The 18,352-nt window shown below is 48.1% G+C and overlaps 1 protein-coding gene across 1 annotated transcript in view; it reads right to left on the reverse strand.

The window, feature by feature from the left end:
- Positions 1 to 282: 282 nt before the first annotated feature.
- Positions 283 to 18,352, reverse strand: part of HS6ST2 (heparan sulfate 6-O-sulfotransferase 2) — a 115,153-nt gene continuing 97,083 nt past the window's right edge. The window contains exon 2 of the mRNA XM_034064371.1: positions 283 to 2,589. Within this exon, the coding sequence (XP_033920262.1) occupies positions 1,887 to 2,589 (703 nt within the window). The 3' untranslated portion in view covers positions 283 to 1,886. The remainder of the gene's footprint in view (positions 2,590 to 18,352) is intronic.

The following is an 18,352-nucleotide window of genomic DNA, read 5'->3' on the forward strand; positions in this document are numbered from 1 at the left end:
GCAATTTGTTTCCCCCCTTTGAAAACCAAAGTACAACCCAGACATCATATTGGCAACTGCAGTTCTCACCTAAGAAAAAAATTAAATAGAAATTGCTGTACATGAAGTTATTTCTCTTTTCCAAGCTGCTAACGCAGGGTATTGGTTTGCTGCTGCTCTGCTCTTCGCTTGCCCCCGGCAGCATTGCTGCCTCCCAGGTCACAACACAACATCAGATATGAAACCACTGCCAGATAACTGAGCTGTGGAGCCGTGAAGGTGTTTTAAAAGCCTTCTGCCTCATTTTATGCCCCCCCCCCCCCATCCCTCTTGGTGTATAGGATATTACAGGCAAAAGGCAATAGTGCAAGTGAGCCTTGTAAGCATCGTGTGCGTTGGGATAAGGAGTACCCTGCTGGGGTGTCTCCATCCCCATGTGCCCGCACTGAGATCGCCAAGTTAGTGCCAAGCTGAGGAGCATTGCAGGCTACTACAGAACATCTGAACTTGCTGAATGTAGATCACAAGCCTCACAGAGGTTTTCTTCCTTGTGTTTTTTGCATAGAGATTTATAGAAGCCCCTCATACCTCCGGCCCCATCTCCTCTCCTGCTCTGTCTTGGTGAGGCTGAAGGGCTGTGGGTCCAGCTCCAGCTCTGCACCCTGTGCCCCAAGCAAAGCCTACTCAGGGATAGGAAGCTGCTGCATCCCTGTGCAACCTTCTCACCCTGTCTAATTATGGCTATGGTAAAACTGGTGTCCGTCATTTTTAGTCATCACTCACCTCTCATCGCTAAGAAGGGCTTAAGAGTGTAGGGAAAAAGAGAAAAAGCCCTGTTCTTATCTGGTGTAGCAAAGATTTACTTGAAGTAAATCCTAATTCAAGTGTAAATCTACTTCCCTAATTGAGCAATTCTCTTCGGAATATTGCTGGGATTGGAGAGGTTTATGACTTTTTAGAGACACTACACAAATAGCCGCAACATAATTTCATCTAGTTTATGCCACCAATTATTAAGGAATGAGAAATTCAGCATTGCGTATTCTAATGGGTAAGAAAGACTTAAAATGAGACACTGCCCTAAGGTTCGAATTTGGAAGAGACTTTATGAAACAAACGTGAAAATATGCTGTAACTTTTCCAGAATGGTTAAAATCAAACTGCCCTGAAAGCTGCTGGGAACAGCGTCTTTAACATTGGCATTTGAGTTCCAAAAAGCATGTATGTCTTCATTATGATTAATATGAGATAGACCAAGCTTAAAACTCTAAACAGCAGTAGGTAGAAAAAGTTTAAAATTTCCAATATTTATATAACTAGAGAAATTACTTCTATTCCTTTTAAAAGCCAATATTATACAGAAAACTAGTCAATATTTTCTCTAGACCATTATTGTCCCCTTCACTGTCCATTCATTAACTTGGTAAATATGAGAAGCAGTTGGTGCCCTTGAAAGCACATTATTCAAACAAAATGAAGATAAAATCAAAGGGAACAGCTTTTGCTCATATACTGTATTGTGAGAGTATGCTAAATGCTCGCTATTAGGAAATGAGTTTGCTTTCCAGAGAGATTTCAGCCGAGCATCACACACATTTTCCAGCATCCCATTTTGTACCCAGAACTCACATCAGGATTTTCTTTTTATTCCCTTTTCTTTTAAATAAACGTCCAAGCAACCATTTCCGATGAGCCTGCTTGGCTCCTGCCACCGAAACCTAAAAAGGACAGTTCAGTTACACACTAAGATTAAGTGTTCCACGTACAGTACAACAAAGGCAACTGCAAAGGCAACGTTTTTAACCTTCTTTTTCGCTTCAAACCCTCAAGAAGCATCACTGTCGTGTCCCATGTGCGGGCTGGGGTGAGTTCTGCTTCATGTCCAGTGCCTGGCATGTGCCCCCCAACTACCGCCGCCACCGCTCCACATTCCCAATGTAGTCAGTGCTGGAGCTATTCTCGCCCTGCTCCCTCAGGAGCGCTTGCTTGGCCCGCAGGATCTTGCGCTGCTCCTGGCGTTTCCGCCGCGCTTCCTGGTGCTCCTTCTGCCGCATGTACTGGTACCGCTGCAAAAACAGGTCTTTTGCATAGTCGTACAATTCCATGTCTAAAAAATTGAGAGCCTCAATGCGCCGCTGAGTCTGCTCGTCTATCTCCACGCTGGAGGCCCTTGTGCTATTGTACTGTGTGAACGGCGAGATGAAGTTCATGTTGAAAGTCTTCTCAAAGAGATACTGAGTCTTGCGCTGAAACTCCGTCAGGCCGAAGAAGGCCATGCGCTTCAGGTTCTCCTTGGCACTGTCCAGCAGAACCTTGTTTCTCTGCTCCTCGGGCATCACTGACAGGTTGTAGCATCCCACCAGGCTGAGGTCAGAGAGCATGCGGACCTGGCGGTTGTTGGCGAGGTTGTAAGGGCAATCCATGAACTCCTGCAGGGAGCAGCCTGACCAGTCATCCCCTGTGTAGCAGCTGGGCAGCTCCTCAGTGGTGGGGGACCGGCCGTCGCACACGTGCAGGGATGCTTTCCATGTGGCTCCTCGCTGGACATGGCGCCATTCGCTCAGGTACCGGGAGACCGGGTCACGCAGGATGGTGATGTAGTAGAAATTCCTGCCACGGGGAGAGGAAAGCAGAGCAGTTATTCCCATGTGTCTCCAGCACACAGGGCATTAACATTCAGAATCAACAGAAACCTAGAGATGCACTTAAGAGGCTTGCAGAAGCCCTGCTGCAGTGTGCTCACCTCTGCAGGGGGAAGGATGGCAGAACAAACACCATGGGGGGAGTGGGAAGGGGTTTACCTACCTGCACCCATCTGTGTCTGCTTAAGGGGCTTTGCCTCTACAGAACAGAACCTGAGGGAGAAGAATCAGCTCGGTGCTGGGTTGCCCATGCTCCTGCCTATGCCTCAACTGATGCTCTCCCCAGACCTTGGGAAAATGATCCACATCTCTCCCAGGATATAAGCCCCAGCACAAGCAGGGCATGGATAGCTCTGCCTTTTTATTCTCCTTGTACAACACAGCTGCGCTGACAAGTTTATGCAGTCTGCAAAAGGCTGTTCATGCTCCAATGAGCAGCTGTGGGTCTCAGCAGCACAAGCCCCAGAGCAGCACTTACACCCAGGAGGAAGACATTTCCTACAAGACATTTCCTTTTGAAGGCCCGAGAAATGGGATGTGCCCCAAAGCCCCAACCCTCTTGCACTGAAGTGAGGGTCTTGGAAAAGCCCTGGAAAATCCCATTTTACCTGCCTGCCTTAACCTGACATAGGGACTACATCAACAAGAGAGGAGAGATTAGTGACTAACAGGATATTAAGGGATGTGTTATGGCATTTTGTTAGAGAAGACATTTCAAAGGGAGGTGCTGGCTTTTGGAGCAACAGAAAAATGGCCCTTGCTGCTGCAGGGAAGCCCATCAGGCATTGCAGCTGGAAAAGCTGCAAGCTCAGTCTTACAGCATTAAGAGATCCCTCTGTGTGGCACGTTAATATCCACCAGCAAACACTGTATTATCCACCACTGGGTGGAACTAAAGCCATACCCACTGAGCATCTTTTCTGCACCTCCTTTAATATGACCATGACCTCAGTGATGATGCTGGATATAATGATGGCAGGATACCAGCCATCTGCTTAAGTAAACAGAATCTAAGTAGCTCAATAAGCAAATTGTCCTGCCAGGGAAGGCCGATCCTCTGCGATGAGGACCTCAGGAGCCCGGAGCCCCCAGGGTGGTACTGACTGCATAAGGAGGAGAAGGGACATTCATTTGCTTTCCAAGTGACATCACAACCAGGCACCCTGCAGCCAGGCTTTTGTTCCCTCTCTATTCCTTTAGCAGAAAAGCCACTAGATGTCAATGTTTTACAGAAAATTGTCTCTCGGTGGAATAAAAGGAGAATCACAAGCACCAAATGCATCCAGCAGCACAGGAGAAAGGAAGGCTGGAGAGTGGCCATTCCTCTTCCCATTTAGTGCATCCAAGCTCGTAAATAATTAAACAAGTAGAAAGTACAATAAACTTGCAAGACCAAACAAAGCCAAGAGCTCAGTACAGTGTCAGCAGCCGGACACAACGGCTCCTCGTGCTTGGGGAGCTTGGATACTGCAGTCAGCACTATCCCTGTCCCTACGCTCACCCAGGCGCTGCTGCCACTGCATCCGCCTGGCTCCAAGGGCTTTGGCTGCAAATCCATACAGGAAACGGGAGGCAAAGCCCTGCCATGACCCACAGGAAGGTTCTTTTTCCCATAAGTGCCACTAAATGATTTCACATTGAGAGCTGGAGTTGAGAGGGAGCAAGGACAAAGCTCGCTTTCACATCATACGTACAATTGGCAGCTGCCAACCTCACACTGTCCCTTGCAGAGGTGGGAAGAGTTTTGCTTTGCCTCATCACAGCAGCATTGGAGAACCCAACCTGGCAAAGGGTTCCACAAGCACCATCACCCCAACCCCTAGTCCCCAGTCATGCTTGTGCAGCAGGCTCTTTTGATGCAGCAACGACACAGCCTTGTTGGGCCCCCCAGCATGGGGAAACAGAGCATCTCCAGGGCAAGCCCCTTCTTGAACTCCTGCCAGGACTCATCACCCTTGGATCTAGTTTATTGGGATACTGCACTAAAATAAAGACCCAACACTTAAGCTATAACAAGTTAATGCCATACAGCACCTACCTCTATACTAACTATAGCAACTAACAGGTATCAACAAACCTCTGATGACCAAGGAGACAAAACCAAAGCTCTGCTTACCCCAGAGCACTTGGTAAGACCTGGCCCATCAGCAATTCGGTGAGGCTTGGAGGGAAGTAGGATGCAGGCATGGGAATGCTGCTGGCTGAGAGAGAAGGCCAACCAGACCATATGCTCTAAGGTCATCACAGAAATCAATGGGGAGTTAATGCAAGAAGGGAAACAAATCCTGAGCCAAGATCGATACAGTGAGCATTTTATTATAGCTCAAACTCTTCAGCCACTGTGCCTTTGTGCACTCTGGTCACAGGCAGTGACAAAGCGCCTCCCTTGGCTGCTGCTGTAAAAACTAAAGGATGACTAAAAACTTGTGTGCTGGCAGAAGGAACTGTGCGGTAATGGATCACCATCACCCCAGGTGGCAGGCAGCCTCAGCCAGGCAGATATCTCCATCAGAGTCTGCCAGGGAAGAAAGCTGCAGTTGAGGCAGAGGAGCGTGAGTTAAAGATGCTCACTGGACCCTGCAGTGAGCATGGAGGTGTCTGGGCTCCCCCCAGCACCCCACGCTCAGGAAGCCAGGCCATCAGCAGAAATGCTTATGGGATGGCTCAGACTACATGGAACCCAGATTCAGACTGGCTGGAGCACGGCTCCCTGCAAACAGGCCTGTGGCTGTGATTTATACGATGCCATTCCCCCATACATGAATCTTGCTTTCAAGACATGACTTACAGAGAGATGGTTTCTCACTGCTGGGCCAGTCTCAGCTATTTTGTGTCGACTTCTCCCCTTCTACAGTCTCCCTGTTAAAATGCTAACAAAGAAGGAACCATCCCTTTTGGGAACATCACCTTTTGGGTTTGCCCCAAGACACTCTCATCTAAGTTAGGAATCAGGGTGGCTCCAGGAAAGCAGCCACACTGCTCTGTGGTTATCTGAACTAAGCTTCAGAAAGTCACCAAAGCTTTAATGCATCGTCCAGTCAGAGCTGTGCCAGTGATGGATTCAGCCATCAGCACTTAGAGCATCCTCCTGCTGCAACTGGGAGGAAGACTCAAAGCATAGCAATTATTTTTAGCTCTGTACCTAACAGCTTGTTCTTTCTGCTGTCTTAACAAGGGGGTGTTGAGCTCTTGCCCATGCCTTGAAGCTTGTGCTTCAGAGCCTGAAACAACATGTTTGCAGGTAGCACTCAAACTTGACTGTGAATCTTCCCTGCAACTTAAAGAGCTGCACTTACCAGAAACACAGGTTTCTCCAATGAAGTTGAGCTCGATGCCTGTGAAGCAGAGAACAAAAGGAGCTCGGAGGCAGCTCAGAAAGCAGACTGACCCTGGAGCCATGTGCGCTGGTGTGACAATCACTTGTTTGGTATCTCCCTGTGCACAGCTATTCCCCAAGGAAGGTATGACCCAAACAGTCCCACAGCACAGAGCCTCCTCCCCATGCTGCTGCATCACCCACTCCATTTATTGCCTCGCTGCAAGGTTGAAGCCAGAGCATTGCTGGGAGCTGGGAAATATCTGTACATGATCCATTACCACTGGGGAGCTCCAGAAAGGCCAGAAGCTCCCCTCGAATAAACACCAAACTAATGGTGTTTCACATCTGCTGGGATGTGAAAGCTGCACTCTCCTCATGCTTTGATGCTTCTACCCATGGGTGGGAGAAGGGAAATGGCAGGGACAGACAGGGTGATGTGCTACAAGCCAGGGATGGAGGCAGGAGAGACCTCCTTGGCCTCCCTATAGCTGTGGCAATGCCAGTCCTCATGCTGCATCCTCCTGGCCCACCAGCACCACCAGGAAAGCCACATTTCACCCAGCTCCCTCTGACTCACCCAGCACAGGCATCTGGGATGGTCCTGCTGCCATCCAAGTGCCCCACAGCTGGTCCCAGGGCATTTCATACCCAATGTGGTCATAAAGATGCTCTGCCCTCTTCCTCCTGCACAACTGATGCTGCCCCATGGCAGCATCCACAGCCCTCACATGGGAGCAGCACACACTGAGCTGGGGGGACAGCACAAGGCCCCTGCCTGACATTTTGCCATGAGATGACTTGCTAAGATAAGATGGTTTTTGTTGAAAGGGACCAGGAAATGTGTGGCTGTCAATGGCCGGACCTGCTTTCCCCTGCCCAGTGCCTCAGCCCAGAGAGGTCCCTTCTCTCCCTCCTGCTCAGCCCAGAGAGAACCCATGAAGCAAACCGGAACCTCAAAGTCCTTTGTGAATTTCTCAGAGGGATTTATTGACCCTGAGCCATCTGCTCACTTTGAAGGGTAACTCTGTGGTCACAGAGTGCAGCAGTGCCAGCCCCTTCCCTGGCCCAGTACAGGGGATGAATCAGAAGCTTTTCTTCGAGTTTAATGATTTTTTTCTAAGAGCATCCTTGTAGCAAGTTTCTAAACCAGCAACATTAAAGAAAACAACAGATATCTAAACTGCAGCCAAAGGGAGGCAGTGTGAAACCCCAGGGCACGGGGGCACAGAGTAAAAACAGAGACTTCAGAGCCCAGAGAAGCTGCCAGGGAGGGATGAGCAGCTACCCACATGGGTGCTCAGGGTGCTGAAATGAGGTGACTTTGCTTAGGCACCAGAATGGGTCAGAACCTCTCAAGGTAAAAACACATCTCATTCCAACCCAACTGCCCCACTGTGCAAAGCAGGACTGCAAAGCAGCAACAATCTTGAACACGGCCAGCGATGGGGCAGCCACAGCCTGAGAGCCATGGGCTGCATAACAGGGGCAATGGGCTCAGCAGGAAATGCCTGCCTGGTGGCTTTACTCCTGTGTGTACTCCCAGAGTGCCTTAACCCCAATGGAGGGGCTCCAAGCACTGGCTATGGGGTTCAAACAGGTACCATTCCCTTGAACACCACAGCTGGGGCTGGCTTCAGGTCAGTACGGAACCACTTCGGTTCTAAGCTCCTGCTGCTGCTGAGGCCAAGCAGTATTGATCCCTGCCAGGAGACAGAGGCTGGAGGTCAGGCCCTGCCATGCCTTCAGCCTGGAAACCTGAGCCAGGCTTGATGGAGCTATGAGGTAAGGAGCTGACAGCTGAACATCCTCTCACCATCACATCCATTAGTGTATGGATCAGGAGGTGAGGGACTGAGGGACCTCTTCCCATTCCTACTGAGAAATGAGCTCAAGCAAGAAGGGCTTTTGAGCCTACAGGGGGTGAGAATCCTACAGCACAGGAGCACTGCAGCCACCTGAACATCCCAACCTCCATCCCCAAACCAACCCAAAACACAGGGATGTGACCTTCAGGGAACATACTGGAGCAGTCCCCCTCACACAGCAAAGTTAAGGCTACCCATTCAGTTGGCTTGTACCTAGGTGAAGCCCATGCAGGTGATAAGCCTGGCTAGGGTGGTCTGGTGTCACAGACAGGCTTGAGCAGTGAATGGGAGGCAGTTTTACACAAGTGTCCCCATCTCTTTGGGTGGAGATGGGGGATTGTTTCCTGTTCTGGGGGACTTTTTCCCCCCCAGTACCAGGGACTCTGTGGTACTTTAACAGGGCAATTACATTACATTAACTCTGTGAAACCAAGTTATGCTCCTGGTGAAGATGGACATTTGGAAAGGAAAATTCTTTCGGAGGGGGCAGGGGCAAAGGCACAGATCAGATATGTACCACATCCAGCAGAAAAGCAAGCAAAAGGAACTAAAAGCCTGCATCAGAGATTCCGCATGGGAGGCAAAGGATGAAGGATGGAGCTATGAAAAACTGAAAAGGAATCACAGGGTTGGGGCTTCGGCACCAGAAACAAGGCACCAGAATCAGCAAGCAGCACAAGGACTTCCTTGTGTTCCAAGGCTATGTCCTTCCCACCCTGCCCATAAACCACTCAGGCCACTGAATAAAACCCCACTGGGTTCATTTAGAATCATAGAATGGGTTGGTTAGAAAGGACCTTAGGATCATTGATATCTAACCCCCTGCTACAGGCAGAGCACTCATAAAGGAGCAGTCAGAGTCATTCTTTTAAAGGCTGAGCAATCAATGAGGTTTTGGGGACTTCTCTCACACAGCTCATTGACCACAGGAAACTCTCCCTATGCAGCGGTCCCGTGCCCATGTCCTGGATCTCATCCCTTCGTCCTGCCCCACTCCATCACTGAACCGAACCTCTGCTGCAGGCAGGCTCCTGCATTCCTCCTGCATCCCACACTGCTCACAGAACATCCCTGCTCTGTGTAATCTGACAGCAAAGTCATGGATAATCATGGAAGGTCGGGAACACAGAGGGCACGAATCACATTTCTAGCTTTGCTCTTAGAACCCCCTTCCACATGGCTCCGAAGCTGCCCATAGTTTTTAACCTCAGGCAGAGGGTTCTCCCTGCCGATCCTTCATGCCCACCGCATCCCTATGAGGAGTCAAACTCAACTGCACCACACTGGGTGCTGGGAGGCTCCGCTCCCTGCAGCTGAGGTTAAACCCCATCAAGAGTGGCCCACTGAGAATATGATTTTCTAATACCACAAATTGTTCCTCCAAGAGAAATATCCCTGCTGCCTCATTTGCTGGAGGCAGGCATCTGTCTGCAGATGGCTCACAGAGTGGCAAAGTGCTCATTTAAATCCTGTGACTCACCCTGATTCTTAATGAACTTTGTCACCTAGAGATGCAATTAAAAGGACAGGGGTGAGCATCTTGTGGCAGCCCCTCCAGCCTCAATCCTGCACACTTGGAAACCCCCCTGAAATGGGAATACATCTTTCCTGCTGAGAGCTGCTCCCGCAGCACAGCTCACAGAGATGAGGCCAAAATATTTGGCAAGCTCATTGATGCAGTGCTGGGAATGGAGTGTTTGCATCTCCTCCAGATCAGCCCCAGATGCTTCGCAGCAGTGATGTGTATGGCACCAGCAGCAGCTGAGAAGCATCACCCATGGGCTTCCCCCTGCCACAGGCAGGGACACCTTCCACTGCAGCAGCTGCTCCAAGCCCCTGTGTCCAACCTGGCCTTGAACACTGCCAGGGATGGGGCAGCCACAGCTTCTCTGGGCACCCTGTGCCAGCGCCTCAGCACCCTCCCAGGGAAGAGCTTCTGCCTAATGGCTCATCTAAGTCATGCATTAGCTCCATACAAGGGCCTGGGAGGAGAAAGTATTTCAGAACTGTGAATTAAAGTCGTTGGCAAATGTAAATTTACATTTCCTCTAAGTAATCATTATGTTTTCACTTCTATCAGCACCCAATGAATCACAGAGATGTTTTGTCTAGAAACACTAATGGTGGGGGTAGGAAGCCAGCAGCCTACCCATAGTAACGGCAGCAGGAGAAAAGTGCCAGAGGAACCTATAAAAAGGAGCTGAATTGTTCAAGAATGGCAATTTCCCCAGCCCATCATTGCCCATGAAACAACCAAATAGGAGAGATGTGCAAAAAAAAGCAGCATTTCTTAGGCACAAAGGATGGCAACACTGTGATTCTGCAGCTCGAGGTACACGTTCATGTATGTGCAGGCAGGGCATATGCACACAAAGAACATGAAAACAAGGCTTTAAACAAGTACCAACCCTGCAGCCTCACACAGGCAGATGCTTCCCAGCCACCCTCACACCCAAACTAATTGTCCACAGCAGTGCCTGCAGAGGGGAAAGCTGCCCTGCAGCTTCGCCAGAGTGGCATTAATTTCATAATTGCCTGTATTATTAAGATCTCTGCAGGATGCTCCTGCTCAAACCAATTCAGCAGAACAGTGCCCTTTTTACTTACTGGGTTGGTTTTTTTTAGTGGTGCATAAAAAGAGAAGCAAGTTTCCATTTTTAGACTCGGCAAACAGAAGTGACTCAGCCCCTGAAGCCAGTCCCCTGTCCGCCGCCTCCAGCCTGGAGTCTGGGATGGGACTGGGTAGCACTGGGTAGAGGGGCCCAGACCCATCCCACCCACCCAGCCTGCTGGGAATAGGACTGAACTGCCCTTTGGAAACATCTATCTCCCACCATAACCCACCCAGAGCAGCAAAGCTTCCCACCTCATTAGGATAACTATGTGACAGAGGTAACCGGATGGAGGGTAGTGAATGAGCTGCGCATGGGAGGTAAAAGCCAAGGACAGGAGAGAGAAGGTGGCAGAGAAGCATAAGAGCACGTTAGGTTTCCATACTGCTAGATAACGAGCTGATGCTGGATTTGTGATGCTGGCCTCAGCAGCATGCAAGGTAATGGCTTTGAAAAGTGCTTTTCCTGCTAAAGGGCAATTATCCCCTAGCAAGACTGCTCTAAGGTCTCAGGGGAGATCCTTATTAACAGTCTTCTAGTGCCTAAAGGGGATCTAGAAAAACCTGGAGAGGGGCTTTGGATAAGGGCTTGTAGGGACAGGCCAAGGGGAATGGCTTTAAGCTGCCAGAACAGGGGAGACTGAGATGAGCTCTTAGGCAGAAGCTCTTCCCTGTGAGGGTGCTGAGGTGCTGGCACAGGGTGCCCAGAGAAGCTGTGGCTGCCCCATCCCTGGCAGTGTTCAAGGCCAGGTTGGACACAGAGGCTTGGAGCAGCTGCTCCAGTTGGAAGGTGTCCTTGCCCGTGGCAGGGGTTGGAGCTGGATGAGCTTTAAGGTCCCTTCAACCCAAACCAGGCTGGGATTCCATGAAGCATCTCCATCCTTAGCACGGGACAGCACCTCCCCTTTTGCAGAGCTCTTACAGATTCATTACAAAGCGGGGCAGACCTCCTAGGGCTCAAAGGAGGCCACTGCAGAAGAGCTGGTGAATAACCACAGGGTGTTGCTATACATCAGATATTTACAACAGTATTTACCCTAGCTAAACACCATTGCAGGAATTGGTTTCAACTTGTAACCGATATTTCTGTGGCACAGAAGACAGAGGTTTGCAAAGCCTACACTCCATAAGCAGCGGTTTACAGAGAGGGAATAGTGGCAGTTTTTCATTTTCCAGAGTCCACTCACCCTTCCAAGAATCTTAATGCCTCATTGATTCATAATACAGTACATAAAGATTTCATTTTTCCCTGCACACAGTGATATATTATAGAGGCAATCTATTTTGCCACTGAAAAGTTTGCTTAGTAGAAAAATTTGGAGTTTTGACATTCAGGAAATTACAGTCATCTGTAAAGCACGATTGATATGCCAAGGCTAACATTTTCATTGCACTGATGGAGCCAGAATAACTATGCTAAAATATTTATTTTATATATATATATATATAAATGTAAAATTAAAAAAACTAGGGTCTTGTTTATAAAAACCATATATTTAGGATTAACGAAAAAAACTTTCTCCTTCTACCCATGTATATTTTAGCTACGTCTTAAATGAGCTGAGCCACGTACCCTCTGACCAGCTGAAAATGCTTTTAATAATGCAATGAACCCAGTCCCTTCAGGCAGGCTCTGCGTGCCCTGAGCACGAGAGTAGAGGGCACGAGCTGATGCACGGCCATGGGGAGCAGCACGGAACAGGAACAGGAGGCTGGGGCTGCTGCACTGACCCTGCCCCATGGTCCCCAGGGCTGGGGACCAGCAGCCACCCGAAGGGTGCACAAGAAGCTGATTGCTGAGCCCTGTGCACTTCACCTGCAGGTTTTGTTGTTATTAGGGTGTAGAAGCGCAAGGGTGCAGAGGGCTCCTGGCTCTGCGTGACACACACATTTGTCTGCTGTATGAAGGTAGGAATGCGTGTTTAGGAGCTGTGATTTACTGCGTTTCCTGAGCGCTCCTTGCGATTTCCTAATCGCTGCTTGAACTGCAGTAACACCCCTCCCAGCTCCTTCACATAAGAAAGTGTGTTCTATTGAGCATCCCACCTTAGCACTGGAGAAATCAGAGGATCAGATCCAAGAGCTCTGCATCATGGAATTAACTCCAGAGAGGTCTTTATAAAATCACTTGTTACTATATCAGAGCTCAATCAATTCTCTTCCATAATACATAAAAGGAGGAGGTTTGGCTCACATGAAAACATGTGATGTTAATTCCTTCACAAGCTTTCTGCAGATAATCTCCCATATGCAGGTTAATATATCCCACGATAGGCTGCACAAAAGTGCTTTCAGAAGCTAAAGCGAGGATATACAGCATACAAAAAAGGCATATTAATGCAACTTCTATTTTGCTTATCACAGTCATTGGGCACACAGAAACCCGAGGAAGATCCTTCCCAGGCTTTCTAAGAGTGTGTCAAAGGGAGGCAGCATCTGTTGAAAACGTCTTTGCGATGCAATGAATGAACTGATACTAAAACCTTCTCAGCGACTGCTAAAAGAGGGACTGAGGAGCAGGCACCATATTTACAGCTGCAACTTGGTGCAATTTTAATTTCAAGCTTTCATCGATTTCATTCAGCACCATGAGACTGTATAATGAAGAAATCTGTATCAATTGAAAACACCAAGTGTGCTCCGGCCCCACCAGGGCACTTCAGTAATATCATGTAATGGTAGGGGATTCTCATTTAATTGAATTGGAAATGAAACACATTAGCTAAGAAAACTTAATCAGTGCAATAATATTAAAATGGGCCACTCAGACAAACTCTACTGATTAAGTCACTCGCAAACATTCCCATAATCATCACTGAGACTCGTGGTGTTCATGATTTAAACTCACTTTTCTTCTCCAGGGAACAAAACTGTAATTCCAGAGCAGACAATCAGAGTGTTTCAAACCCTCCCTCCCACATCACAGCGCAGTCTCCTGGCAGAAGCACAGGACCTGTCCCTGTCACACGACCTGTCTTGAGCTCTCAGGTACAAGAAGGTCTGTATGGATGGGGGATGCCCCTAAATGTTTGATTTAGGGCAGGAGACAGCTCAGAAAGCACTCACTGAAGTTTCTCAAGTGCTCACTGCAGTACCTCCACACACCTCATCTTTAATCTTGACTGATGGCACACACTGATGCGCCGTAAAGCTGCGAGCTTCAAATGTCTCCCAGCAGACCAGGGCTTTAAAAACCTCATTCGCACGCAGTTGCCGTAACTGGATTTAAAGTGCTCATGGAATAGCACAGAGCATTCCTAATAAAACCGTGTAGATGCATTCATTGTGTCAAAGCTCAGCTGGGAGGGGGTTTACATCAGGTAGGCAAGCCAGGCTTTGCAAACATTAAAGATAGGCCAAGCCTCCTGTTTCCCATGTTGAATAGTGCCTCCTCATACATTTCACAAAAGGACATGTGACTTACTCTGAATTTGTTAGGTTGATGCCCTTAGAAAGCCACACTTATGGAAAATGACACTTTTGCCTCTTAACACAACCCTGAACCCATGCAGGCATGTGTCCATTGCATTATGCTTGGAGGACCATTTACACAGTCCAAGCATGTGATGTGCCTGGGAACCAGAGACAGAGCTGGCAAAACCTCACCGGCTGCTTTCCTGGGGCAGAGTGACAACACATTCAGCACAGGTATCAGCTAGGACATAGTATGTGTTTATGGATTTCAAGCCAAAGTTAACCTATCACTGCCATAGGGAACCCAGGAGAGGCACCACCAGCCCAGCCCCAGCATGACCAACCTAAAGCAAAATTAACCACATTATATCCAGGGTTGTTCCTGAAGATTCACAGCTCCTTCCAAAGGCTCCCATTGCTCCATCACCATAACCTCCTCCTCATAATTAGAAATGATTCTAAAAAGAAGCAAAACTTCCCTATGAGCATCGAGAGATGCTTCAAAACAGCATCGCTCCTATCTGTGAGCATCTCCTGAATGATTTTCAGGAGACACAGTTCTACTCCTCCATGGATTATTCTGGCTAAAAATGTGTGTGACATTTTAATTATCAAGTACAAATGTTACTGCAAGCAAGCAATGAAACAGATGGTGTCCTGAATTTTACAGCACAGCCACATTTTCCAGCTCAAATTTACAGTTCAGCAATCAGCAAGTCCTGCCTCTACTGCATCACCCCATCCCATCGGAACCGCTGCAACCTGCACAGCTTTGGGAGGAGAAACTCAGTGCAAGTTACCCCCCAAGCAAATGCAGAGGAAACAAAACAGCGCTCAACTTACACACCCCCAAAGCAGGGCAGATATGAGGGTAGGAAAGCACCAGCCTTGGAAAAAGGTGGATGAGGAGGAGCTGCCCTACTTGAGGGAGCAAAGAGGTGACCTTGCTCTATCTCAGTGAAGGATTTATCACTGTCTTCACCAGCAAATCCCACTCCTATCAGTTATAACCCCCCAGATTTCCTCCTCTTCCCCTCTGGTGTATTTGGCACTGTTGTGGTTTAACCCAGATGGTAGCTCAGCACCAGCAGCCACTCGCTCAGCTTCCCCCCTCCCTGAGCAGGATGGGGAGAGAATCAAAGGAGTGTAAACCCCACAGGTTGATATAAGAACAGCTTAATAACTAAAGTATGATATGATACTACTAATAATAATGATAAAGGAAATAAAGAGAGAGAATATAAAACTAAAAGGGGAAAGGAAAACAAACACTGACCAACAGTGATGCCCAATGCAACTGCTCAGCACCTGCTGACTGATTCCCAGCCCGACCTGAACAGCGATCGGTCCCTTCTGGGTGACACAGCTGCAGCAGCATCCCTGGAGTTCCAGCAGTGAACATGTTGAGCTTTGGGCTGACATCCTGCTTTGTGTGGCCACGTCAGGCTGAGGAGCACACAGTGCCCCCAGTGAACAGGCTTCTGGAGTTAACAGGTTATGGACAAACTGAACTGCAGGGAGCTTTGCTGATGGTCTGCTCCATTCATCTCCAGCACTGCAAAGGGGAGCTGCTGCCGGGGCTTACGGCATCAGTGCTGTAATTACTGTAAGGAAATGCTTTCTGGGAAGGTGTCCCAGAGTGTAATAGGCTGAACATTTCCTCTCACCACTCGTAGTACTGAGTAATAACCCTCTGCTCCCAGCATCAGGCTGGCTTCCAGCAAGGGCTGTGAGGACAGGCACCCCCTCATTGTGTCCCCAGTGCGGGCACAGTGCTGGTAACACCAGCTCAGCTCTCACGATTCACCCTTGTGCAGACATCCCTGGCATGTCACATCACAGACTCCCAGCCTAGTTTGTGTTGGAGGGACCTTAAAGCTCACCCTCCTACAGGCAACCAAACAGGGGACTTGTAGAGCTGGTGGGGCCCAAGGGCAGAACATGCCTTGTAGAACATGGGTGCCTTCTCAGACCCTTTCCAGCGAGCCCCTGAACACACAGAGAAGCCTGCCTGGGTATATGGATACCAGGGAGAGAAGCCAAAGCACTGGCTGGCTGCTGGGGTACACAGCCTGGTTTGTGGCAGATCAATGCTTTCTCATTTGAGCTCAGCAAAGGGGTGCTCCAGAGCATGAAGTGCATTGCAGCAGCACAGGCTCTGCTCTCAGTTACACCAGCAGCTGGATTGCTGCAATAAATAAACCTGAAAATCAACCGAGTGACAGCAGCCTTCTCCTCAGTGTCCATCCCTAGAGGGGTTAATCTAAACCAATCTAATTCCTCCCCAGATTGCACAAAATCCAATCAAACCCAAGGCAGCGGTGCCTCTTCCCATTGAGCACATTAAGATACTATGCTCTACCCAATTTATCTGAACAATTCATTCCCATGAAATTACACTGGGTGTTGAATCTGAGCTTGATCTACTCTGTTGTATCTGCAGGCTGAGCCATCCACCAAGGGGCCAGATTAACACACAGTCAAATGCCACCGGAGCAGGGTCTCCTGGCACCACATCCAAGCAGGGACAGGGACAGGAGCAGCATGGGCTCCCAAAAGCAGTGATCTGGGCTAGGGCTCGGGCATAGCAGCAGCATCTTTAGCTACATCTCTGCCATTCTGTCATTAAAACAGCAGCACCTCCATCAATCATTTCAACGTATTGAGACTGGGCTTCTCTTCCCATGATTTTAAACAAAATGATACTGTCTCTGGATACTTAAATGCATCCTGGTCTCACCACACCAATGGAGGAAGCATATTTTTTCTGTTTATGTGAAAGATGATACCGGATACATCATATACTGAAATCGGTTGCTGGCTTCCTCTCTCAACATAAATAAGGGGAAAGAAAGTCAGAGAATATAGATTTTAAAGATATATATATATATTTGCATGCCCATTTTCTAACCTAGAATATTATTGAATTCTCCCATATATTCATGTGAGAACTGGAAAAAACTTAAAGGAGACATGCTATCACTCACACTTTACCAGAGTGAGGACCAGGGAGCTTTTCTTCTTCATAAAAGCTATGGACTTAAATACTATCTGTCCAGTATTTAATATCTTTGTTAGTACTGACCATCAGAGGTCAGTTGTACAGCTCACATCCCAGCTATGTGCAGTGGACTTGCCTGCAGGTCCAAACCAGTCAAGGCAAAACCGAGCAAGAGATACCTTATGGTTGTCAGAGCTTTGATCTTTTTATAGCTATTAAATGCATTTCGATTTCTGCAGTTTCTACAGGTCTGAGCATCCTCTACCAAAAATACATCCCCATCCAGGCCCTGGACAGCTGGACCCAGCTGAGCCCTGTCTACGTTACCTAAATGTGTTGCAGAAATCCTCTGGTTTGCAACCGATGCTAAATTAATCTAAACAGCTTTATAACTGAGTGATGTTACATCCCGCTTCTTGAAGAGATAGATCTGCCACTAGAATTGCCTCTTCCTGCCTGCAGGAACTGTAAGTCTGCATCACCATTACCCAGTTATTTCAAAGGTATTATTTAGATAGCTCTATGGTAATGTGTACGTGCCATCAACCCCAGCCCTGTGGAATTTGCATAGCAGAAGTTTTTATCATGCTTCCTAAAGATTAATAATTTAAAGCAAGTTGTAACTGTGCTAAGATTTAGTCTTAGGTTTTCATCACTGCTTTATATTCTCATAAATATCCAACATTCCCAAGTATATGGGAATCTGAGATGGTGTTCAAGAGGAAGAACTGCAACCAGTATATCTTCCATTTATAGAATCAACTATAAGATCATATTCAAAGTGCTGCATTTACTGTCTGATTTTGAATACATAAAATCTATAGCCATTACAAATTCACCTTTTATTGCAAAGCTTTGTTCCTGCAGTGACATAACTGATTGCCAGATTAGAGCCCTAAGTACAGAGAGGCCATTTTTCATCTTCCCCATTCCCACAAACACAACTGGGAGAGACAGGTCATGCTCCCTATCAAAGTTGTGCTCACCACACAGCGATATTGCAACACGTCCCATTAGAGTTATGTCTGCTGAGACTGTGAGCACAGACTTGGCTGCAGGCACCTCCTAATGGAATTACATAATTGGAGGCATGTCATCTAAATCTGAACAAATTGGATTCCCTTGTCATGCACTATTGAATCAAAACGGAAAGAACATTCCATGCTGTTATCTATGGTAAACCAATGGCAGCAAATCCTGCCTCACTACTGTTTTGATAATGTGATACCTGTTAATAATGGGGGGAAGAAGAAAACTAAGAGAAGAAGAAAAGTTTCATGTGAGGTGTGCCAGAATCACGCTGCATGCAAAGCTGAGCTCACCTTGGGTTTCACACTAGGAACTGTTAATGGTTTATGACGGCTGAGCTATGATGATGTAACAGCACAACCACATGGAGCTTGGTGCCTGCAGCAGCCAGAGAAGTGAAGATGTCTTCAGACAGGCTCTTCCACCCGCCTTGCACGTAGAAGTGATACCCACCAACGCGTTCTTTCTGCTGCCAGTGCCGCCCTGCCCAGC

The sequence above is a fragment of the Melopsittacus undulatus genome, chromosome 6, assembly GCF_012275295.1.
Source record: "Melopsittacus undulatus isolate bMelUnd1 chromosome 6, bMelUnd1.mat.Z, whole genome shotgun sequence".
NCBI lineage: Eukaryota > Metazoa > Chordata > Aves > Psittaciformes > Psittaculidae > Melopsittacus > Melopsittacus undulatus.